Source organism: Heterodontus francisci, chromosome 35 (genome assembly GCF_036365525.1).
Source record: "Heterodontus francisci isolate sHetFra1 chromosome 35, sHetFra1.hap1, whole genome shotgun sequence".
NCBI classification, from domain to species: Eukaryota; Metazoa; Chordata; class Chondrichthyes; order Heterodontiformes; family Heterodontidae; genus Heterodontus; species Heterodontus francisci.
The window spans coordinates 49,288,981-49,314,454 of record NC_090405.1 but is presented as its reverse complement, the minus strand read 5'-3'; the positions used below and the strand labels follow the sequence as shown (position 1 = coordinate 49,314,454).

The following is a 25,474-nucleotide window of genomic DNA, read 5'->3' as shown; positions in this document are numbered from 1 at the left end:
CAAGTTGTTGCCATTTGTTAAGAGCTTTGTGACATTCTGAGGACATGAAAGGTGCTATGTAAAAGTTATTTATTGTAATAGAGAGCTCCCTACTGCAGTGCAATGAAGTAAAGCCACTTTTGGATTGGAGTCTTGAAGTCCAGCATCCATGAGCTGACTGTGTTTACGCTACACCCAGCTGCCTTATCCCAATCACAGATGCAGCAAGGTGATTCACAAATACTGGTATCCTGAAATCCCACCTAAAACTGTTCTGATTTAAAAGTGTCTTGTGCTGAAAAAGTTGTTGTCCTCTCCACTTAAGATCTCTCACCCTTTTCATTTCCCCTTTGGAGCTGTAAAGATTGACCTCCATTTATTTGAGGATTTTGCAAAACTACAAAAAATTGTTTGAGGTGTTGCTGGGTCAACATCAAGAAATTGTTGCAGTAAATTTGTCAATTTTCCAATGGCCTTCAAAGGCTGGATCTCTTGTTCCAGTCACTGCTTTGCTGATGGGCGGCTGGCTTGCAGTAGTTTGCGCTTTGGAATTTGATTCAGGGTGTGGGAAAGGTTGTAACGAGAAGGCATAAAGGGTATCCTTTTACCCATTGTAATCTACTCCACATTATTTACTAATTTGATTTGTGTTGGACGACTAACCATAAGACTAGTAAATAACTCAGCATGGAACAATTGGAAATTCTCTTGCATGGCTTTGTAGTTTTTCACTGGCCTCCCCCACTAAGCTCCAAACTCCTTTGTTTTCCTCTTGCTGAGGAATCTCCTTTTGTGATTTTTACCTATAGATTTATCCAATTTCTAAGTGAAAAAGAAACTTCATTCAATAGTACCTTACCATGTCCTCAGGGCATTGTAGTGCACTTTCTTCTTTCTTTTGGGCCTCCTTATCTCGAGAGACAATGGATACGCGCCTGGAGGTGGTCAGTGGTTTGTGAAGCAGCGCCTGGAGTGGCTATAAAGGCCAATTCTGGAGTGACAGGCTCTTCCACAGGTGCTGCAGAGAAATTTGTTTGTTGGGGCTGTTGCACAGTTGGCTCTGCACTTTAGAAACATTGAATTACTTTTGAATTGCAGGCCTTAAGTCAACATGTAGCAAATTCCTGTAAACAATGAATGACGAGCTGATGCTTTTAGCTGAGGCAGTAATGTTGACCAGAACCCCGAGAGAACTGCCTGCTCTTTGAATAGGGCCATGGGATCTCAAACGAGCAGTTTGATCTCATCCAGTGATGCGGTTCTATTTATACGCTCGAGTTCATGTAATGTCTAATTTTGTTTAAGTTAATCACAAAGTTTGTTTTTCTGTTGGAGCACTGAGAGCTGCACTCAAAATGAAGGCCGAGATGTTGTGCCGAACCTTTAACCTACTCAAGATCTAAATAACTACCTACCCTTCATTCTACTATCATCCATGTACCTATCCAAGATACGCTTAAATGCCCCTAATGTATCTGCTTCTACTACCACCGCTGGCAGTGCATTCCACGCACCCACCACTCTGTGTAAAGAACCTACCTCTGACATCTCCCCGAAACCTTCCTCCAATCACCCTAAAATTTTGCCCCCTGGTGATAGCCCTTTCCACCCTGGGAAAAAGTCTCTTGACTATCCACTCGATCTATGCCTCTCATCATCTTGTACCCCTCTATCAAGTTACCTCTCATCCTTCTTCGCTCCAATGAGAAAAGCCCTAGCTCCCTCAATCTTTCTTCGTAGGACATGCCCTCCAGTCCAGGCAGCATCCTGGTAAATCTCCTCTGCACCCTCTCTAAAGCTTCCACATCCTTCCTATAATGAGGCGACCAGAACTGAACACAATATTCCAAGTGTGGTGGAACCAGGGCCTTATAGAGCTGCAGCATAACCTCGCGGCTCTTAAACTCAATCCCCCTGTTAATGAAAGCCAACACACCATACGCCTTCTTAACAACCCTATCAACTTGGGTGGCATCTTTGAGCGATCTATGGACATGGACCCCAAGATCCCTCTGTTCCTCCACACTACCAAGAATCCTGTCTTTAAGCCTGTATTCCGCATTCAAATTCGACCTTCCAAAATGAATCACTTCACACTTTTCCAGGTTGAACTCCATCTGCCACTTCTCAGCCCAGCTCTGCATCCTGTCAATGTCCCGTTGCAACCTACAACAGCCTTCCACACTATCCACAACTCCAGCAACCTTCGTGTCATTGGCAAACTTGCTAACCCAGCCTTCCACTTCCTCATCCAAGTCATTTATAAAAATCACAAAGAGCAGAGGTCCCAGAACAGATCCTTGTGGAACACCACTGGTCACCAAGCTCCATGCTGAATACTTTCCATCTACCACCCTCTATATATGATCATGGCTGATCACTTCAATGCCTTTTTCCCACACTATCCTCATATCCCTTTATATAATTTGCATTTAGATATGTCAATCTCTGCTTTAAACATACACAGTGACTGAGCTTCCACAGCCCTCTAGGGTAGAGAATTCCAAAGATTCACAACCCTCAGAGTAAAGAAATTTCTCCTCATCTCTGTCCTAAGTGGCTTCCCCCTTATTTTGAAATTGTCCGCTGGTTCTAGACTCCCCAACTAGGGGAAACATCTTAGCTGCATCTACCCTGTCTATCCCTTTAAGTATTTTGTAGGTTTTAATGAGATCACCTCTCATTCATTCTTTGCAGCTCTAGAGAATACAGGCCCAGTTTCTCCAATTTCTGTTCATAGGACAGTCCCACCATCCCGGGAACAAGTCTGGTGAATCTTGGTTGTACTCTCTCTATGGCAATAATATCCTTCCTAAGATAAGGGGACCAAAACCGCACATGTGCGGTCTAACCAAGGTTCTATACAATTGAAGCAATGGTTGCAACTGTGAATTGAAATACTTATTCAACCTCTGTGGTTAATGTTGGCCTGCACTGTGTTGGACCTATGGGGGGAAAAAATGCTCTGTTTACAAAAATAGATAGAAATTTGAGGAACCATTTATGTGATCCAGTAGGCAGGCAACATGTTTTAAATGTTCAAGTGGGGGAAGTATTTTGCTCAAGTGATATGCATGAGTATGTAAATTGGAAACATTTTCAATGGCTGTGCTCATTTTAATATGGAAATGGAGATGAGGCTTTATTATGAAATCCTAGTATTTGTATTGCAAATATTTCTGGACTTTAACTTTTGTCTCTGACCTGATGTATGAAAGCCTTGGGGTTTTAATTTTCATCTCATCCAGCACAAAGTAGTATGGTTTCTGAATGGAATTTTTTTTTAAACATTTCATGGGATGTGGGTGTTGCTGGCAAGGCCAGCGTTTATTGCCCATCCCCAATTGCCTTTGAACTTTATAGGCCATTTCAGAGGGCAGTTAAGAGTCAGCCACATTTCTTTGCGTCTGGAATAGTACGTAGGCCAGGCAAGGCCAGCAGATTTCCTTCCCTAAAGGGATTGGTGAACCAGATTTTTTTTTTACAACAATCGATAGTTTCGCAGCATCATTACTGATAACTAACTTTCAATTTCAGATTTTTATTAATTAGCTGCTGTTAACTAATTCCACTAGCTGCTGTGGTGGGATTTGAACCCATGTTCCCAGGATTACTACTGCAGGACATTACCACGACGCCGCCACCTTCCCCATTGTGAGTGGGCCATTTGGTTTCTTTGAATCTGCTCTGCCATTTTATTAGCCATACCTCCTTTTTTTATCTCTGCTCTTTCTCTGAATATTTTCATGTTTTTGCTTCCCAACTAAACACCTCAATTGATTTCCAGTTCTGATGAAGGGTCACTGACCTGAAATGTTAACACTGCTTCTCTCTCCACAGATGCTGCCAGTCCTGCTGAGTTTTTCCCGCACTTTCTGTTTTTACCTCAATTGATTAACTGTCAATTTTCTTTTGCTTTTAACAGACTTACTATGCATTCCAACATCTCATCCTCTATTCCACTGATGGAAAAAGGAGTTGGATCCTATCTACCCAACAATTCATTATTATTTTAAACAATTCAGTCAGGCCACTTCTTTATTCTCCAGAGCATAGAATGCACATTTACCCTGTCTGTTGTCATAGTTCAGTCACTTCAGGTCAGATGTCATTCAGGTGAATTGTTGCTGGATTTACTCCATGGTTAGTATATCTTTCCCATGATAGAGTTCCAGCCCTCTTTATAATTTGGAGTGGTAGTACTTGTATATTCAGCATCCTTTGTGCTCCCTACTGAAGGCTGCAAAATGTGCTTGTACGCTCATTGCTATACCCAGCATCATCATTGGCAGCATAGACAGCATCTGCAAATTGTTTTTGACTTTTTTGCTTGCTTGTTTGTAATAAAGTTGTTTTTTTTTCCTGCCATTGCTTCTCACAAAAGGTGGTGCATTTAGGATTACAGTTTTGTGGAAGCCAATGGGACCTCTGAAGTGGCCATCAAGTAGAAGCTAAGGTTACATTTATTAAATGGAGTCGCCTTAGAATTTAGCAGTTTTTCACTCCTATTAGATAAAATTGAAGAATTCTGCATTTGGCACCTACAAGATTGATCTTTGCCTTCACCCCTACATTCAGCTTCTTCAACCATAAGCAATTCAGGGACATGTAGCAGAAGCCACTGGTGTTTTTATGTGCCGAAGCTATATTCAAAAGGATGGTTTCTCCTCCCCAAGAGAGGGATGCTGGAGAGAAGCTAGCTGTGAATAACTAGAAAAAAATTTTGGTTTTTGATGTGTTTGAACAAAAATAGAACTTTAGATTAGGTGTAGGTTTCATACCTTGTGCACAGCATTTTACTTGATTAAAAAGATCGGCGTGTGAAATTTGAATTCAATTAATAAATCTGGAATTAAAAAAAAAAAAATCTAGTCTGATGGTGACGATGAAACCATTGTCGATTGTTGTAAAAACCCATCTGGTTCACTAACGTCCTTTGGGGAAGGAAACCTGCTGTCCTTAGCCAGTCTGGCCTACATGTGACTCTAGACCCACAGCAATGTGGTTAACTCTTTTAAATTGCCTAGTAAGCCATTCTGTTCAAGGACAATTAGGGATGGGCAGTAAATGCTGGCCTAGCCAGCGATGCCTACATCCCATGAACAAAAAAAAAGTGACTTTAAAGCTGCAGTCTCTTTTTTAAAACTTGTTTGTGATAAGTTGTGGTAAATGCACAGTCTGCATGAGTGGTTAAATCAGCTCGAGGAAAAGATGTTGTACGTGAGCTAATATTACAAAGAGGAGCAAAGGTTAATCTTTTTGTTACCCTGCATGTTTGTCGAACTCGCCTCAACCTGCAGTTTTGCTTTGCAATTTTTTTTTTGATCTTAACTCTAACAGGATGTAACTCTTCCCAAGCTAGCTTTCACTAATTGTAAACTTGACCTTTTTTCCCCTCCTAGATACGAGTTGACTTGCCAAAAGTTTTCTTTTTAAAAAAAAATAAACAAAATTTATGGCTCTGTCTGATGTGGAAGCCTATTACTATACGAACATTTATTTTGCCATGTTTTATGAATGTTTTGTTTTTAAAGCTGTAAGACCTGTTCATATTTTAAACCCTTAATGGGTGCATAATTTCCTGTTGTTCTTGAAGAGATGAGTCATGACCACCATATCTAGTCTGCTTGGATGTTACTGAAATATAGAACCCTGGTTGGCTAGAAATGATTACAAAGTAGTAATCTAAGGTTCTTGTTACTTTTTCAAGCTGCCAGAGTGAAGCTAAATTGGGTTGACTGCTGTCTGAATCCACCTATTGGATTACAGTCTTGATCCACTCCCAGCAGTTAATGCTTTTTCAATTTTGTTTGGGCTTTGTGTTCTCACTCCAGCAGCAGCTGCTGCCAGTAAGGATGCTAACTTGTCAACGTGGCTATGTGCTCGATCCATGATCCATTAATGAGGTTAACAGGGTATTGCCAGGAAATCAAGATTTCTCAAACATCTAAAGTCTTCATTTGGCTATTCCTCAGTTTTGCTCATAGAAGGAGGACATAAAGCAACAGATTCCTTGAAGTCCATGACTGCTTTAGTGGTATAAAATACTGGAATGTTTGTGTAAAACTCAGTGAATCCTGTAATTGAATGCGGAGGTTGTAAGTTTCTTGTCTTCATGCTTCATTTTGAAGATATCAAGTGATTCAGAATTCAGAGTTCCCATTAATGTGGAAATTTCAGGAGTCAGACTTGAGCTTTCCAAACTGGATTGTTATGTATCTGTAGGGGTGATGCTGTTTCATGCTGGTGCAGACTGGGTGTAAGCTGCTGTATTGTAGCATCCCCTTGCATCTCAATTGAAACATCCATCTTTTTGGAATATACCCAATCTCAAATATATTGATGAATTGGAGACTGATGAAAATCTGGTGGGGTTGCTGTTTGAAATGCTGTAAAGCAGTGAATCCTTTAGACTGAAGCAAGCCAGACAGAAGTTCTTCTAAGTCCATGCTGCCCTCACAAACATAGTACATATTGGCTTTCTATGGATAGGATCAGACAACCATCAAATATGCTTAATGATGTGTTGAATGTATTCTTTTCTTAATGAAACATCCTCGTATGATTTTCTCTGAAATATTGTGAAGTTGCTGACTTGTCTGGGTGCAGGTTCCTGCACTCTCCTGACTACCAGTCCTCCTTTTTGCCCCCTTTTGTTTCCTTGCTTGCTATCTTTCCCCTTTTGCTTTTTTCTTCTTCCCCTTTTTCATTTCCCCTCCCCTAATTTGGAAGGCAAAGATAAAATGTGATTAGGATTTGGTGGTTTCGTTAGTAACATCTCTATTATACTATTAATGTCAATAAGTCTCGTGATACTGCAAAGGCTATGGGCCTTGACAACAATTGCGGCAATAGTACTGAAGACTTGTGCTCCAGAACTAGCTGTGCCAGTACAGCTACAACACTGGCATCTACCTGGCAATGTGGAAAATTGCTCAAAAATATCCTGTACACACAAAGCAAGACAAATCCAACCCGGCCAATTACCGCCTAATCAGTCTACTTTCGATCATCAGAAAAGTGATGGAAGGTGTCGTCGCCAGTGCTATCAAGTGCATTTGCTCAGCAATAACCTGCTCACTGACACTTAGTTTGGATTCTGCCAGGGCCATTCAGCTCCTGATTTCATTACAGCCTTTGTCCAAACATGGACAAAAGAGCTGAACTCGTGAGGTGAGAGTGACTGCCCTTGATATCAAGGCAGCATTTGACCGAGTATGGGAATCGGGGAAAACTCTCTGCTGGTTGGAGTCATACCCAGCACAAAGGAAGATGGTTGTGGTTGTTGGGAGGTCAATTATCTCAGTCCCAGGACATCACTGCAGGAGTTCCTCAGGGTAGTGTACTAGGCCCAACCATCTTCAGCTGCTTCATTAATGACCTTCCCTCCATCATAAGGTCAGAAGTGGGATGTTCTCTGATGATTGCACAATGTTCACCATTCGTGACTCCTCAGATACTGAAGCAGCCCGTATCCATATGCAGCAGGACCTGGACAATATCTAGGCTTGGGCTGATGAGTGGCAAGTAACATTCACACAACACATGTGCCACGCAAAGACCATCTCAAAAAAGAGAATCTGAGAATCTAACCATCTCTCCTTGACGTTCAATGGCATTACCATCGCTGAATTCCCCCACCAACATCCTGGGGGTCACCATTGACCAGTAACTGAACTGGACCAGCCACACACACGCTGTGGCTACAAGAACAGATCAGAGGGTAGGAATTCTGCGCCGAGTAACTAATCTCCTGACTCCCCAATGCCTGTCCACAAGGCACAAGTCAAGAGTGTGATGGAATACTCTCCACTTGTCTGGATGAGTACAGCTCCAACAACACTCGAGGTTCGAGGGCAGCATCCAGGGCAAAGTAGTCTGCTTGATTGGCATCCCATCCACCACCTTCAACATTCAGTCCATTCACCAATGGCAGTGACGCACAGTGGCAGCATTGTGCACCATCTACAAGATGCACTGCAGCAACTCACCAAGTCTCCTTCGACAGCACCTTCCAAACCCACGCCCTCGACCACCTAGAAGGACAAGGGCAGCAGATGCATAGGAACACCACCACCTGCAATAAAAGCAAAATACTGAGGATGCTGGAAATCTGAAATAAAAACCAGAAACACTGGGGAAATACTCAGCAGGTCTGGCAGCATCTGTGGAGAGAGAAGCAGAGTTAACGTTTCAGATCAGTGACCCTTCTTCAGAACTGGCAGATATAAGAAATGTAAAAGATTTTAAGCAAGTAAAGAGATAATGCAAGAGGTGTTGATAGGACAAGGTCACAGAATAGCTGACCAGAAGGTCATGGAGCAAAGGCAAACAATATGTTAATGGTGTGCGGAAAGCCACCACCTGCAAGTTCCCCTGCAAGCCACACACCATCCTGACTTGGAACAATATTGCTGTTCCTTCACTGTTGCTGGGTCAAAATCCTGGAGCTGCTTTCTTAACAGCACTGTGGCTGTACCTACACCCCAAGGACTGTGGTGGTTCTAGAAGGCAGCTCACCACCACCTTCTCAAGGGCCATCCTGGATGGAATAAATGCTGGCCTGGCCAGTGACACCCACATCCCATGAATGAATTTAAAAAAAAAAACCTCCAATTCTGGTCTCGCGCAATTCTGATCCCCTTTGCTCCACCTTTTTGGCGTGCCTTCCTCTGTCTAGGTCCTAAGCTCTGGAATACCCTCTCCAAACCTCGCTACCTCAGTACCCCTCTCTCTCCTTTTAAGGCTTTCCTTAAAACCTACCTCTTAGACCAAGCTGTTGGTCACCTGTCTCTATTGTGCTTGGTGTTGAATTATTTAATGTTCTCGTGAAGCGCCCTGGGATGTTTTACTGCGATTAAAGATGCAATAAAATGCAAGCTGTTTCCATGCCTCAGATTTTACGAATTTAGGAGCATAGGAACAGGTGTAGACCATTCAGCCCATCGAGCCTGCTCCGCCATTCAATTAGATCATGGCTGATCATCTACCTCAACGCCACTTTCCTGCGCTATCTCCATTTCCCTTTATTTATTTGTCTCCAGAAATCTATTGATTTCTGTCTTGAGCATGCTCAGTGAAATATTTCAAGCCAAACTTCTGGGTTGCATTATATTTTGGAGATACTCTTTAAGGATTGTGTAGCTGAGAAGAGTCTGGTGGTGCAAATTCTATGCAATCATTTCAGAGAAGGAGATCGGTTGATGGCCTTTCTTCAGTTACATAATTTGCCCCCTTCTCCATGTTGGAATAAAAGTAAAGAACGTACAAGTGTCTCCTTTTATTGGCCATCCTCCAGTTCAGTACATAATGGATGCAATTGTATATTGGAGCTGCTGCTTAGTGCCAATGCTGTTAATTACATTCTTCTGATGAACACTCCCCTGTGTATTGTTTATATTTAACACTTGGAAACCTTGTCCTTTTGCATTATGCTGTTAGATAATGAGCTCTCCAGGCCATGTACAGATGTAGAGTTGCAAAAATTGAAGGGAAACTCTACATGCAAATACTGCATATTGCTAAAAACTTGTCTTTTATCTCCAACAGCCCCATTACTTTTTTTAAGGGCACTTGTGTTTGAAACATTTGATATTTTACATTTTCTGCAAGTATTTGCATGCTGGACAGAGTGCCTGTTGTATGCATAATTGGCAGATGATTACATCACCTGGTAACGTCAACCCAGTCCCTTGGGCAGTGCTATTCAGGGCGAGAATCCATCTGGCCCACACATTTCCACTGGCAAAACTAAATTTCTGCAACGTTGGTCATGTAAAAGGCAAATCTCAGACCGATTCTATTGGAAGGCTCTTCCCACTGATCATGATCAGCACATGGAACTAATTAGATGCTTCAGTGGACGAACTTTAGGTTGGTTGAACTAAGATGAGCCGAATGGCCTTCCTCACCTGTTAATGTGATCTTGTTTGGCCAGGTGTGAAATTAAGCTGTGTAATTTGTTTTTGCTCATCTCACTCTTGAAGTTTTATGGAAATTACTTTTTTGGGGGGTGGGTTTTATGCTAATTAAGCAGCAGGCCACTGTAATGGAAGGCAAGGTCTGGTGGCCACTGAGTTTGGTATTTGAGTGTACCTTAAGCAGAAGGTGCTTTTCAGTTCACCCCAGTAATGTTTACTGTTTTCTTCCTAGTTGCTGGGCATGCTGTGTGCCTTCGTTGTGCTGTGCAGGAGGAGTAGGGACCCTGCCTACGAGCTCCTCATCACTGCAGGAACCTACGCATAAACTGCTTCCTAAATGTTCTGTTCGTTTTTTTTCCTCCCCTGCCTTCTCAACCCCCATCCTCAAGCCTGCCATTTTCACTACTGGAAAGCTCAGAGACCAGTCTATGACACTAAAGTCATTCTCCTTTTTGTATATAGCAAGTAAGCCTAAAGCACATCTTACACGGTCTGAACTGCTGGGGATAGTCGCACGAAAGTACGCATTTGATGGGTGTACCTGAGACCCTGTATAACTAGTAGAGATTAAACTGTACAAAAAATGACTACTAATACTGTAGCAATCAAGGAAACTAATCACTAGTAACTGACAAGTGTATGTGAGCCTGATCTTCCAAGATTTAAGCATTAACTTTATTGTCCTTAGCCTATAAACTGAATTTTGTTTTAGTTTTACTGTGTGTACTATCAAGATATTTTGCATTGTATAGTATTTTTTCCAGTTTGCTGTCTGTGTAGCGAAATCTGATGAAGTTTGAAGTTGGCTGTTGAAATAATGCAGCCTTTTAGCAAGTATAGGGTATGTGAACTGAATTAATGAAAATAAAGATTGTTGAAACTGAAGTTGTTTTTTTTTTTTTGGTTTAAATGTGATTGGACGAGCAAAAGCCATACCTTTCCAAAAAGGATTGCTCTGCACTAAGCCGGGAAGCTCGTGTGAACCCAGGTTTGTTTCCAGGGCTCTGTTGACTTGGCAGATCTCATCTAGGGTACATGTTGAAGTATCACAATTGGTTTCACTATCCATCGCCTAAGGAGGGGGGAAATTTATTCACTCCTGCTCCTAATCAATGGCAGGTAAAATACTCCACGGCACTTTTCAAAGAAGAGATGGGGAGCTCTGTGTCCTGGCCAACAACTAATACTGCCAAAATAGGTTATTTAGTCATTTCTCTCAATGCTGTTTGTGGGCACAAACTAGCTGCTACATTTCCTATGTTACTGATGATATATCAACAATACTTCATTGGCTGTGAAGAGAAATGAGGCATCCCCATGTTGTGAAAGATGCTGTATAAATGCAAGTTTAAATAGGAAAAACCTAAATATTACTTCAAAATAAGACAAGATCATCAAACCAAAAATGGCAAATCTAAACTAGTTAAATTACATTTCAAATCCGTGTAGGAAGGAGTTTCAAGCAAAGGCCGGATGACTATTTTGGAATCTACTTGGAGGTATCATTAACTAGTGTTCAATGCCATTTGATTTTCTTGTTACCGTTTCAATCAAACCCTTGAGACACTTTTGTATTACTGAAGTGCCACAGATTCTTAAGTTGATGGCAACATCAAAGATTAAACTTGCCAGGTTTGCTGTGGCTGACAATGAATTGGGTAAGTCTATCTTTGGTGTCACTGTCACCTGCACAGGACCCACATGTTGGAGCCCACCAGCAGAACGGTGGAACAGTTTACAGCCAGCGTGTGTGATGCAATGTGTTGGAATACTGACTTTTTAATCTCAGATGATCTGGGTTTAATGCAATCAGCATTGGTGAAATGAAAGCCTCCTCTCTAATGAGTAATAGTACTAAGTGAATTAGTTTGTTCAGTCCCCATTTAGTTCTCTGTGTATCAGTTCATATAAAAACGAGACTCATCTCAATAGCAGAAAACATTCATTCTAGCTTTTTAGCAGGTCAGTAAGACCCTCCATACGCCAATTAATTGCCAATGATGTAAACTACCATAAAGGGTAGTTTCTCTACAGAATGGAAATCTTACACTGGAGCAATAGGAGTGTTTTACTAAGGTTGGAATTGCACAGCATAGGAAAGCCAGTTGCCACTGAAATCTCTGGAAGACCATAATAGGAACAAGAATAGGCCATGCAGGCCCTCAAGCCTGCTCCACCATTCAATGAGATCATGGCTGATCTACCTCAACTTAACTTTATCACCCTGTCCCCCTATCTCTTGATTCCCTTTGTGTCCAAAGATCTATTTCAATCTTAAATATACTCGACAACCGAGCATCCACAGCTTTCTGGGGTGGAGAATTCCAAAGATTCACAACCCTCTGAGTGAAGATGTTTCTCCTCATCTCTGTGCTAAATGGCTGACCCCTTTATTCTGAGACTGAGACTCCCAGTTCTGGGCTCTCCAGCCAGGGAAAACAACCTCTCAGTATCTACCCTCAGAATTTTATACGTTTCAATGAGATCACCTCATTCTTCTAAACTCCAGAGAATATAGGCCCATTCTACTCCAGTATTCTAACTCTCACCACAACCTCCATTGTAATTTGAAGATCCCACTGTTTTTGCCTCTGCTCCTCTGTCGGCAGATTATTCAGAAAGTTTATCACTTGAAGTAACAGGACAAAAGGCCATTTGTCTCATCAAAGTTCATCCTCAGTATGTTAACACTCTTGCCTTAGCCACTTTGTATTGAATAATCCCAACGTTCTTGCCCTGTTTGGTAAATTATTCCAAGCATTTATCACTAAGTGAAGTGTTATCAGATCTGAATTTAGTTTTTGCTAATTTTTCAATTATGTTCTCCGTCCCTACTTTTGTTTAAAAACTAATTGGATCTCCAATGCCCTCAATTATTAAAAAAATTAACTTTGTGAATTCACATTCTTTTGTTTAAATCCCTCGTTGGCTTCTCCTATCCCTATCTCTTCCAGACCTTCAACATCCTCAAAACACAGTTACATAGAATATTACAGCATAAAGGCGATTCAGCCCATGTGGACATATATTATGCTCCACCTGAGCCTCATTCTATCAACATCTCCTATTTTTTTCTCTTTCATGCACTTATCCAGCTTTCCTTAAATGCATCTGTGCCCTTCTACTTTCATATGGACATGCATTATGAATTAGCAGCAGGAGTAGGCCATTTGCCCCCTTGAGCCTGTTCTGCCATTTGATAAGATCGTGACTGATCTGTTTGTGGCCTCAACTCTACTTTCCTGTCTACCTGCTATAACTGTTGACTCCCTTGTTAATCAAGAATCTAGCTCAGCCTCTTGTGCTTCCCTCCCTTCCTTCGTCCACTATTGATGGCTGTGCTTTCAGTCACCTTGGCCACATGCTCTGGTATTGCATCCATAAAGCCCACTGCTCCTTTGATACCCTCTATAAAACCCGCGTCTTTCACCAAACCCTACTTATTCCTTCCTCGGCTTGACATTTCATTTTCCTTACATTTTCCTGTAAAGCGCCTTGGGATGTTTTTCTGTGTGCAATGCTGTTGCAAGCTGTTGTGAATGTGTCCTATTTTCCTGGCTGGCTTGTATTCTGTGTGCATCTCATCTACATCACTTAATGCTTTGCTGTCCATCGTGATTGCCTTTCCTCAAGCTTCTCCATCCTTTCGCATGTCCTTTGCTTTGTAGTTGGGTTGAGTCTTTTCTTTTGCACCCGTTCCACATCAGTTTTTTTTTTGTGTGGTGTAGTGTCCAAAATGGAGTGCTGTACTCAGTGATCTGACCTGTGCAAGAGTCAGTGAACAGCAATGGAAACTCTTCCTCTATATTAGTGCCATTGACAGTCTCCCTACTGTCATCCTGGCTGAGATGAGCTAACTCAACACTTCCCAGAATTTAATCTGGGCTTCTTTTATCTGGCTTAATCAAAGAAGAGTAGGTGAGTTTGCACCAGTATCCCTGCCAATATTTAACCTCAACCAACATCATTAAAACATTATCTTGTCAATTATTTCAATTGTGGGACCTTGCTGTGCGCAAATTGACTGCCACATTTCCGACATTACACCAGCGACCACTTCAAAAGTACTTCATAGGACGTTCCAAAGTGTTTTAATGCCAAAGGTGGGGAAAGGCGCTATATAAATACAGGTCGGTCTTTGGAAAAGTCACCAGCTGGATATAACAACCAGTCCATCAGGAACTTGGAGTCGTAGAGTCATACAGCACTGAACCAGGCCATTCGGTCCACCGAGTCTGTGCCGACCATCAACCACCCATTTATACTAAACATTCCACCTGTCTGTGGTATTTTTCGTATTTGTAGTCATGGTATTGCCAAGGTCCTAAATAAATGATTTGCCAAGTACCGTATGTTGTGATATAGAGTAACCCCTTATTAATGAGCCACAGTCACTACCTATAATGTTCGAGCCTCAGGCAAGTTCATTATTTTCAGCAGTTGTGTTAATCTTTCACATTCAAAAGAAATTCTGGTACATTTTTTTTGCTGTAGGGTTTGTCTCCTTCAAGTATCAAATGTTTCTTTGCCCCCTCCACCAGCTTCCCCTTGTATCTCATGCATTTTGATTCTACTCCTACTATTTACTCTGAAATTGAGCCATTTGGACCAGAAAGCTTCAAGGTTTGATTACCATTCTGTACTGAGTTAATTGGTCTCAATAGAGCCAGCAATATGGGAGCTTCAATATGGTTTATGTGGTAGTGGGAGAGAAAATCAAGCAGAGCTTCAGCTCCTGTTCACTATCCATTGACACTTGCGGGAAAGGGCATCAGGCGAGGAGCTGGTTGCACTCTGCTGTGATGCACTGCTCAGTCAACTAGTCTGTCACTGAGCTCACACTGGACAAATGACTTGAGCAAGGTAAGGGACAGTGGCTGGTGCCAGTGCAACGGTGCCCGGAACCTTCACAGGGTCATGGGAGAAGATGGGACAGAAACAGAAGAATGGATCATAGCTTGTATGCATAGTATGCAACACTTTACATTTGGTACCACAGTAAGAACAATCAAGAGCATCCTTGCAGGCACTTTGGTGTCACTGCAGTAATCCAATACAAGATATTGTATTCTAAAATAACAGATGTCTTGTACAACCAAGCAATCCTGAGGCCATTTGTTCCATTGCTTTGCTATAAGTATATTGTTCATAGTGGGTTTTATTTCATGTCTGTGAGAAGTATGCAAACACTGCAGCATTTGTTAACCAATGACAATCTTTTTTTGACGTCATCAGAGCTGTTAACCCATATGTTCTTATTGGCATAAGAAAGGGTTGCTCGTGAAATTGAAACAGTTGGTATGTAACTGAATGATGTTAGGTTGTTATGCTCGGGCTGATTTTGTGACTGTCTCAGTAGCGTTGCTTCTATCAGGCAGTCATGAAGATGCCCCATAATGATTAACTGTACACGCACTATGACCTAATACAGGTTCCTTCCTTTGCTCTCAAGTATGTGTCATGATCACAGAATTGTTACAGCACAGGAGGCCATTCAGCCCATCTATTTACCTTCCATTCTGCCCTTTTTTCCTGAATACGCTAACTCCTTAAGTTATGGTTCCACAAATGCCAATACTCAGCCCAATGGACTGCAGTGAGTTTTGCTTCCCCAATTCCCCTGACCCTGCTAATCTCTAAAGGCTACTCATTCTAGCCTGCATAGAATTTGATTATTCCAGCCTTTCCCTGACTGTGGCTCAGTAGGTAGTACTCTTGTCTCTGAGTTAGAAGGTTGTGGGTTCAAGTCCTACTCCAGAGATATAAATTCCCAGATCTGGACAGACACTCCAGCATAGTTCTGAGGGAGTGCTGCATGGTCAGAGGTGCAGTTTTTAAATGAGATGTTAAACTGAGGCCCTGTCTGGCCATGGACAAAGAAAATCCCATGGTAGTATTTTGAATAAGAGCAGGGCAGTTCTCCCAGTGTCTTGGCAAATATGTATCCCTCAATCAACATCACCAAAGGCAGGTCATCTGGTGTCATTATCACATTGCTGTTTGTGGGAGCTTGCTGTGTGTAAATTATGGGTGGCGCAGTGGTTAGCACCGCAGCCTCACAGGTCCAGGGACCCGGGTTCGATTCTGGGTACTGCCTGTGCGGAGTTTGCAAGTTCTCCCTGTGTCTGCGTGGGTTTTCGCCGGGTGCTCTGGTTTCCTCCCACATCCAAAGACTTGCAGGTGATAGGTAAATTGGCCGTTGTAAATTGCCCCTAGCGTAGGGAGGTGATAGGGAATATGGAATTACTGTAGGGTTAGTATAAATGGGTGGTTGTTGGTCGGCACAGACTCGGTGGGCTGAAGGGCCTGTTTCAGTGCTGTATCTCGAAATAAAAAAAAATAAATTGGCTGTCATCTTTCCTACATTACAACAATGACTACATCTCAAAAAAATAATTCATTGGCTGTAAAGCCCTTTGGGATATCCTGAGGTTGTGAAAGGCACTATATAAATGCAAATCATCCTTTTCTTTATTCCTGCCTGCATCTCCCTTAATTCTTCCCTTAGTGTTACTTGATGTCAGTATTTTGCTTCTGCTAAAGCACTTTGGGCCATTTCACTGCATAAAAGACACTATTATAAGAGCAAGTTAGGTTGAACCTCACCAATGAATGATGTCAGTCTATTTGGCAGGGGCGGTGGTGGGGCTCGCACCTTAGCCAAGTATAATCCTGTGTACACACTGTGCACATTCCAGCATAGGGGTGTGATCAGGAGTAGGAATTCTGGCTGACTTGTTTTTAATCACCCATTCCTAGCCCTGGGTGTGCTGTGGCTGACTGTAGCACACCTTTGTTTTAAAATTCGTTTGTGGGATGTGCACATTTGTTGCCCATCCCTAATTGCCCTTGACAACTGAGTGGCTTGCTAGGCCTTTTCAGGGAGCAGTTAAGAGTCAACCATGTTGCTGTGGGCCTGGAGTCATATGTAGGTAACGACCGCAGATTTCCTTCCCGAAAGGACATTAGTGAACCAGATGGGTTTTTACAGCAATCGACAATGATTTCATGGTCACCACTGGATGTGCATTTTAATTCCTGATTTATTAATTGAAATCAAATTCCACCATCTGCCATGGTGGGATTCGAATCCATGTCTCCAGAGCATAAGCCTGGGGCTCTGGGCTACTAGTCTAGTAACATTACCAGCATACCACCATCACCCCTTGTGATCAGTGCATATTGGGGCTCGATCCTGGGCTCCTGCTCATCATTTACCCGCTGAGTCATTGGAACCACAACACTCAAATATACGTTTAAGAAAATATTAAACTTTAATCATTATAAAAATTGCCATATACAACTGTCATCTCATATTTGTGAGTTCTTTAAGAACTGGGACTGTGTGAGAGTTGTGGCTTAATTCCAAAATATTAGTTAAAGGGGAACTTAATGCTTTCCAATGAAGGATAATCTATTAGTCTGTTGCCTGGAAGATTTAGTTACCAGACAAATGGATTGATCTGCCTTTGAAAGAGGAGAGACGGGGGTCACCTTTACAAAGAGCCTGGGAGTCTCATGTACACAGCTTGTAAAACAGCACTGCACAGTAAAGGAAAAGGGAGAAGGTTACTGTCGTGAGCGAGCGTGGTGTGTTTCATGGGAATGTCTGTTCAAGAGGAAATCCATGATAATTATTCTAATTAGTGCTGACCTTGAGGGCAGGATCATTGTCATCCCGTGACCCACAAAGGTTAATGTTCAAGAGTTTCCCAGGATGAAGCCTGAAACAGAGGATTCACAACTCACTTTCACAGTTAGAAAAAAGGCATGTTTTGAAAAAAAAAAGTTCACGAGAGGAAGCTGAAAGCAGTGACGGTTCGCTAGCAGGATCCATCTTAAAAATTTGTTATAAAGATTTAGGAATACTGTTGCTACTGTTCTTTGCAGATTTAAAGCAAATATTTTTGTTTGGAAAAAATATGGCAATGATGTGCCTACAATTTTTTCACCTCTGCTTCTGAAGGTACAGTAACAATGATAGGGTAAATGGTCTGCAACTGAGAGCTTATGAATTCAAATCCCAGTCATGTGAAATTGAATTCAATGATTCCGGAAATGTATGGGCCAATGCCAGAATAATGACCGTGTTAGCTACTTTAAAAACCTGACTGGATCACTGCTTCTCGAGGTATAGTGGAAGTTGTGCCCTTCAGAAAAGGGAAGCTTCCGCCCTGAGCTGGTCTGGAATGCATGTGGCTCCTCAGTCCCACACTCTGTAGTTGATCCTTAATACTATTCAGCTATAAAAGAAAGCAGCCTATTGTCACCTGAACTCTGCTTCTCTCTCCACAGCTGCTGCCAGACCTGCTGAGTATTTCCAGCATTTTCTGTTTTTAATAAAAATCTTATCATTCTCCCATTTAAAATCATTAATTGAGCTAGCATCTACTGCTTTTAGTGGGACAGAATTACACACTTTTACCACTCCTGTCGAAGTGTTTGCTAACTTCTCTACTGACGACCTGCCTCTGATTTTAAGGTTGTGTCCCCTTGTTCCCCACCAGCAGAAAAAGATTCTCTTCATCTACCCTATCAATTCACAAAAATCATATAATGATACAACACAGAATATGAGCATTTGGCCCATCCTGTCTATACTGGCTCTTTGAAAGAGCTATTCTATTATACCCACACCCCTGTAAACGGTTTCCTTTAGGTATTTATCTAATTATGTTTTTGAATGTGACTGTTGAATTTGCTTCCGTCACGCTTTCATTCCTTTCAAAATCCTAAAGACCTCAGTGAGGCCTTGTCAGGATTGCCCATCTGCCCAAAGCAGTCAGGAGCAAGAGGGTTTTTTTTTTAGGGGTCTATCTCCATTGTTGTGCCCCATACTGCTGACCTGACTGAGTGCTGGCAGTGGGATTGCTATAGTTGGTCTCAGTAACCATGTGGTTTCATTTTAGGAAAGGGAATGGTCACGACCAGATCCTCAATCCTTATCTTTGTCCAAAGTGTCTAAATGTCAGCTGTGTCTCAGTTGGTAGCACTCTCAGCTCTGAGTCAGACGATTGTGGGTTCGGGTCCCACTCCAGGACTTGAATACAATAATCAAGACTGACACTCCAGTGCAATACTGAGGGAGTGCTGCACTGTTGGAGGTGCCTTCTTTCAGATGTGGCATTAAACTGAGGCCCTATCTGCCCTCTCAGGTGGATGTAAAAGATCCCACAGCGCTATTTTGAAAAGCATGGGAGTTATCCTGGTTAATATTCATCCCTCCGTCAACATAATAAAAAAGCAGATTATCAGGCCATGATCACATTGTTTGTGGGAGCATGCTGTGCACCAATCAGCTGCTGCGCCTCCTACGTTACAACAGTGACAACATTTCAAAAAGGCTTCATTGGTTATAAAGCACTTTGGGAACATCCTGTAGTCATGAAAGGCGCTATTTTCCTCACCTTTTGATCCTCACCTCTATCCTTGTCCTCATTCAGCTCGAAGAGTGAGAACAGCATCAGACTTGCCTGTGATAGTCCTCATGGTCAAAATAGCCTACTGACATTGATATCTAGGTTGTGCAAGAGGAGTGGCTGTTGAGTGAGATATGGAAAAAATACTGAACTATAGCTTGGCATGAATTATTACACAGGGTATACAGCACAGAAACGGGCCATTTTACTCAACTGATCCGTGCCAGTGTTTATGCTCCACATGAGCCTCCTCCCACCCTACTTCATCTCACCCTATCAGCATAACCTCCTATTCCTTTTTCCATCATGTGTTTATCCAGCTTCCCCTTAAATACATCTCTGTTTTTCACTTCAACCATTCCCTGTGATAGCGAGTTCCACATTCTCACTACTCTCTAGGTAAAGAAGTTTCTCCTGAATTCCCCATTGGATTTATTCATGACTATCATATATTTATGACTGCTAATTTTGGTTTCCCCCCCCCCCCCCCCCAAAAAAAAACTGCTCACATTTTCTCTACATTTACCCTGTTGGACCCTTTCACCCCTCATCAGCCTTCTCTTTTCTAGAGAATAAAGCCCCAGCCTGTTCAGTGTATATTGATCGGCATCATCCTTGTGAATCTTTTTTTCACCTTCTCCAGTGCCTCTATTTCCTTCAGGCGCATAAGATTTAAAGGAAGTGCAGAGAAGGGAAAACAGAGAACTGCAAGTGGCGTAATTCCAACTGTTTGCGAGTGATGCTGCCAGGAATAGGACAACTAGTAGCTCTGTGGCACCACCTGTGGGTGGACAGTGCTACTACAGCTCCTTCCAAAGTCTGCACCAGAATTTTGCTCGATTTTGTTTCAAAGATGCTTTCCTTCAGCCGCTGCGGGAGGCTTCCTTCTTTATCAAATTGCAGTCCATCTCGCCGATTCCCCTCTTTCCCACATTGCATTAGTCATCCTGCAGAGGGGCATCTTTATAAATTATGGCTGCTGGAGCTTCTTGTATCCTTGCATGTCATGAATACTTGGAAAAATAGTGACTGCACCTCCAACCTCACTACTTTTGCAAATGTAACTGACAGAACTATCATTTTGAACTGCAACTGAGCAAATGGCGCTCTTCCCAAGGACAGCACCTGACTGTCCCAAGTCATACAATAGAAGGGTTGTTGAGCTGTGTTGTGTATATTGGAGACATTCACAAATACAAGGTACGCTGGAATTACAGCTCACTTGAGCTCCATGCCAGGATTTGGTAAAATTCAAAACTTCTCCTCAACGACACAACCTCCTCAGTCTGTCCACAAAAAGTCATTGGACAAATAAAGGTTAGAATCGTACAGAAGGAGACCATTCGGCCCCTCATGCCTCTGCCAACTATTTCAAACAGCTATCCCGATTCGTCCCACTCCCTCTGCTTCCCCCCCCCCCCAACCCCCCATAGTCCTGCAATTTTCTCCTTCGTGTATAATCCAATTCCCTTTTGAAAGCTACTATTGAATCTGCTTCCACAGTGCTTTCAGGCAGTGCATTCCAGATCATAACACCATTTAAATATTCTCATTTACCCCCGATTACATTAAAGGTCTTAACGGTTTCCGAACAGGAAAGTTTCTGATCTTTGACTCACTATTGACATGAAATGGAACTTCCAAAGTTTTTTTTTTTAAAATGAAAAATATCTGCCCATTCCCCACCTTCCTGCCATGATTAATTGTTCTGTATCACAAACTCAGGAACACAATGTTTTAAAAATATTTTGCGTTCTGCTCCTGCAATGTGTTTATTTTGAAGGATAAACCACTGTGGCTAAACGACCTGTAACTACAAGGTTGTTACTCTGGGTGTTCGAACCCCACCCATATGGCATTCCTGAGAAAGGATAGTACTATACCAGATACCAGTCTCTGCCAGCACATGCACTTATGGCCCTGACCACGTATGCATCTCAATTGACAAATATGTTTTTTTTTGTGTACAGTAAGTTAGAAATAAACCAGAGGAAAGGACACACTGGGCAGGCTGACCTTGAGCCTCTCAGGCCTGAAATCTATTCCAGTGATTCTCAAACTCGGGTCCACGAATCCCTGGGGGGGTGTCTGCAGAGACAGCATCACAGAATCGTTACAGTACAAAAGGAGGCCATTCGGCTCATCGTGTCCACACTGGCTCTCTGACAGAGCAATTCCCTCAGTCCCATACCCCCGCCTTCACCCCATAACCCTGCATATTCTTCCTTTTCTTGTAACTGTCTAATTCCCTTTTGAATGCGTCAATTGAACCTGCCTCCACCACGTTCTCAGACAGTGCATTCCAGACCGTAACCACTCGCTGTGTGAAAAAGTTTTTCCTCATGTCACTTTTGCTTCTCTTAGCAAATACTTTAAATCTGTGCCCTCTCGATCTCAATCCTTTCACGTGGGAACAGTTTCTCTCTTATCTACTCTGTCCAGACTCCTCATGATTTTAATACCTCTATCAAATCACCTCTCAGCCTTCTCTTCAAGGAAAACAGTCCTAACTTCTCCAATCTATCTTCATAACTGAAAATCCTCATCCCTGAAACCATTCTCATGAATCTTTTCTGTACTCTCTCCAATACCCTCATGTCTTTCCTCAAGTGCAGTGCCCAGAATTGGACGCAGTACTTCAGCTGAGGCCAAACTAGTGTCTTAGACAAGTTCAGCATAACCTCCTTGCTCTCGTACTCTGTGCCTCGATTAATAAAGCCCAGAACACTGTATGCTTTAATCACCGCTTTCTCAACCTGTCCTGCCACCTTCAATGACGTATGCACATGTACACCCAGGTCCCTCTGCTCCTGCACCCCCTTTAGAATTGTACCCTTTATTTTATATTGTCTCTCCATGTTCTTCCTACCAAAAATGAATCACTTTACATTTCTCTGCATTGAACTTCATCTGCCACCTGTCTGCCCACTCCACCAACTTGTCTATGTCCTTTTGAAGTTCTACACTATCCTCCTCACAGTTCACAATGCTTCCAAGTTTTGTATCATCTGCAAACTTTGAAATTCTGCCCTGTACTCCAATATCTAGGTCATTAATATATATCAGGAAAAGCAAGGGTACCAACACCGATCCCTGGGGAACTCCACTACAAACCTTCCTCCAGCCCGAAAAACATCCATTAACCACTACTCTTTGTTTCTGGTCACTCAGCCAATTTTGTATCCATCCGTCCCTTTTATTCCATGAGCTACAAGTTTGCTCACAAGTCTGTTGTGTGGCAATGTATCATAGAGTCACACAGCACAGGAACAGGCCTTTCGGCCCATTGTGTCTGTGCCGGCCATCAAGCACCTACCTATTCTAATCCCATTTTCCAGTACTTGGCCTGTAGCCTTGTTTGCTATGGCATTTCAAGTGCTCATCTAAATACCTTTTGAAAGTTCACGTACACCACATCAACAACATTACCCTAATCAACCCTCCCTGTTACCTCAAAAAAACTCAAGCGTTAGTTGAACATGATTTTCCCTTAAGAAATCTATGCTGGCTTTCCTTAATTAACTCGCATTTGTCTATGTGACTATTGATTTTGTTCTGAATTATTTTTTCTAGAAGGTTTCCCTCCACTGAAGTTAAACTGACTGGCCTACAGATGCTGGGCTGATTTTACACCCTTTTTTGAACAAGGATGTAACGTTTGCAATTCTCCAGTCCTCTGGCACCACCCCCCTCTAAGGAACACTGAAAAATTATGGCCATTGCCTCTGCATTTCCACTCTTACTTCCCTCAGTATCCTTGGATACATCTCATCCGATCCTGGTGCTTTATCCACTTTAAGTCCAGACAGCCTATCTAACATCTGATGAAGGGTCACTGACCTGAAACATTAACTCTGCTTCTCTCTCCACAGATGCTGCCAGACCTGCTGAGTATTTACAGCATTTCTTGTTTTTATTTCAGCCTAATACTTCCTCTTGATCAATTTTAAACCCCTCTAGTGTCTGACTTACCTCCTTTTTCAACATTGTCTGGGTTGCATCTTCTTCCTTGGTAAAGACAGATGCAAAGTATTCATTTAATACCTCAGCTATGCCCTCTGCCTCCATGTGTAAATCCTCCTTCTAGTCCCTAATCGGCTCCACTCCTCCTTTTACCACCCTTTTACTATTTAGATGCCTATAGAAAACTTTGCAATTTCCTTTAATGCTAGCTGCCAGTCTCTGTTCAAACTCTCTCTTTGCTTCTCTTATTTGCTTTTTCACTTCCCCTCTGGACCTTCTATATTCAGCCTGGTTCTCAATAGTATTTTCTACCTGGCATCTGTCAGAAGCACACTTTTTCTTCTTTATCTCTACCTCTTTTGTCATCCAGGGAGCTCTGGATTTGTTTGCCCTACTTTTCCCCTTCAAGGGAACATACCTTGACTGTGCCCGAACGATCTCTTCTTTGAAGGTAACCCATTGTTCATCTACCAGTTTTCCCGCCAGCTTTTGACTCCAATTCATTCGCCCAGCTCCATTCTTACCCCATTGAAGTTAGTCTTTTCCCCAGTTAATTATTCTTACTCTGAATAGCTCTTTGTCCTTTTCCATAGTCAGCCAAAACCTTATGATACAATGATCACTATCCTCCAAATGCTCCCCTACTGATACTTGATCCACTTGGCCCACCTTATTCCCAAGAACCAGGTCTAGCAGTGCCTCCTTTCTTGTTGAACTAGCAACATACTGTTGTAGAAAGTTTTCCTGAATACACTCTAGGAACTCTTGCCCCTCACTGCCCTTTACACTGCTATTATCCCAGTCTGTGTTTGGATACTTAAAGTCCCCCATTATAACTACCCGATAATGTTTGCACCTCTGTAATTTTCCTTGCAAATTTGTTCCATCATGTCCTTTCCACTAGCTGGTGGCTGATAGACAACACCAAGCTATGTAATTACACCCTTTTTGTTCCTTAGCTCTAGCCAAATAGATTCTGTCCTCGACCCCTCTGGGACATCCTTTTTCTCCAGCACTGCAATGCTCTCCTTAATCAATACTGCCACTCCTTCTCCTTTCTTCCCTTTCCTGAATACCTTGTATCCAGGAATATTTAACACCCAGTCCTGCCCTTCTTTGAGCCAGGTCTCGGTTTTATTGTTTTAGAGATACAGCACTGAAACAGGCCCTTCGGCCCACCGAGTCTGTGCCGACCATCAACCACCCATTTATACTAATCCTACACTAATCCCATATTCCTACCACATCCCCACCTGTCCCTATATATTTCCCTACCACCTACCTATACTAGGGGCAATTTATAATGGCCAATTAACCTATCAACCTGCAAGTCTTTGGCATGTGGGAGGAAACCGGAGCACCCGGAGGAAAACCACGCAGACACAGGGAGAACTTGCAAACTCCGCACAGGCAGTACCCAGAATCGAACCCGGGTCGCTGGAGCTGTGAGGCTGCGGTGCTAACCACTGTGCCGCATCATCATTTTTCCACATGGCAATCTGCGCCTGTACCTCACCAGTCTTATTAACCACACTCTGTGCATTTACATACATGCACATTAACCCCGATTCAGACTGACTCCACATAATAACGTACTCTTCCCCACTCTCGTGCAATCTATCTCCCCCAGTATTCTGTGCACCTTGGTATTCCTCTCTAATACTTGCTCCTGGTTTCCACACTCCAGACAAGTTATCAGTTTTGCTTCCCTCCAATCTGAGCTCCCTCTCTGGTTCCCATCCCCCTGACAATTTAGTTTAAATCGCCCCCCCACCCCATCCCAACAGCACTAGCAAATCTCCAAAGGATATTCGTCCCAGTGCTGCTAAGATGCAACCCGTCCATCTTGTACAGGTCCCACCTTCCCCAGAACCGGTCCCAATGTCTCAGAAATCTGATGCCCTCCCTCCTACACCAGTTCTCCAGCCACGTGTTCAAATCGCTCAGTTCTCCTATTCCTTTGCTCACTTGCACATGGGACTGGGAGTAATCCTGAGATTACTACTTTTGAGGTCCTGCTTTTTAATCTCCTTCCTAGTTCCCTAAAATCTGTTTTCAGGACCTCATTCCCCTTCTACTTATGTCATTGGTACCGATGTGGACCACAACCTCTGGCTGTTCACCCTCCCCCAGAAGAATATCCTGCAGCCTGTCCGTGACATCCTTGACCCTGGCACCAGGGAGGCAAGACAC

General features: G+C 42.7%; 1 protein-coding gene across 1 annotated transcript in view; it reads left to right on the top strand.

Moving 5' to 3' along the window:
• LOC137350673 (tetraspanin-3) overlaps nucleotides 1–10,784 on the top strand; it is a 52,408-nt gene extending 41,624 nt beyond the window's left edge. The window contains exon 7 of the mRNA XM_068015521.1: nucleotides 10,132–10,784. Within this exon, the coding sequence (XP_067871622.1) occupies nucleotides 10,132–10,224 (93 nt within the window). The 3' untranslated portion in view covers nucleotides 10,225–10,784. The remainder of the gene's footprint in view (nucleotides 1–10,131) is intronic.
• The last annotated feature ends 14,690 nt before the right edge of the window (nucleotides 10,785–25,474 follow it).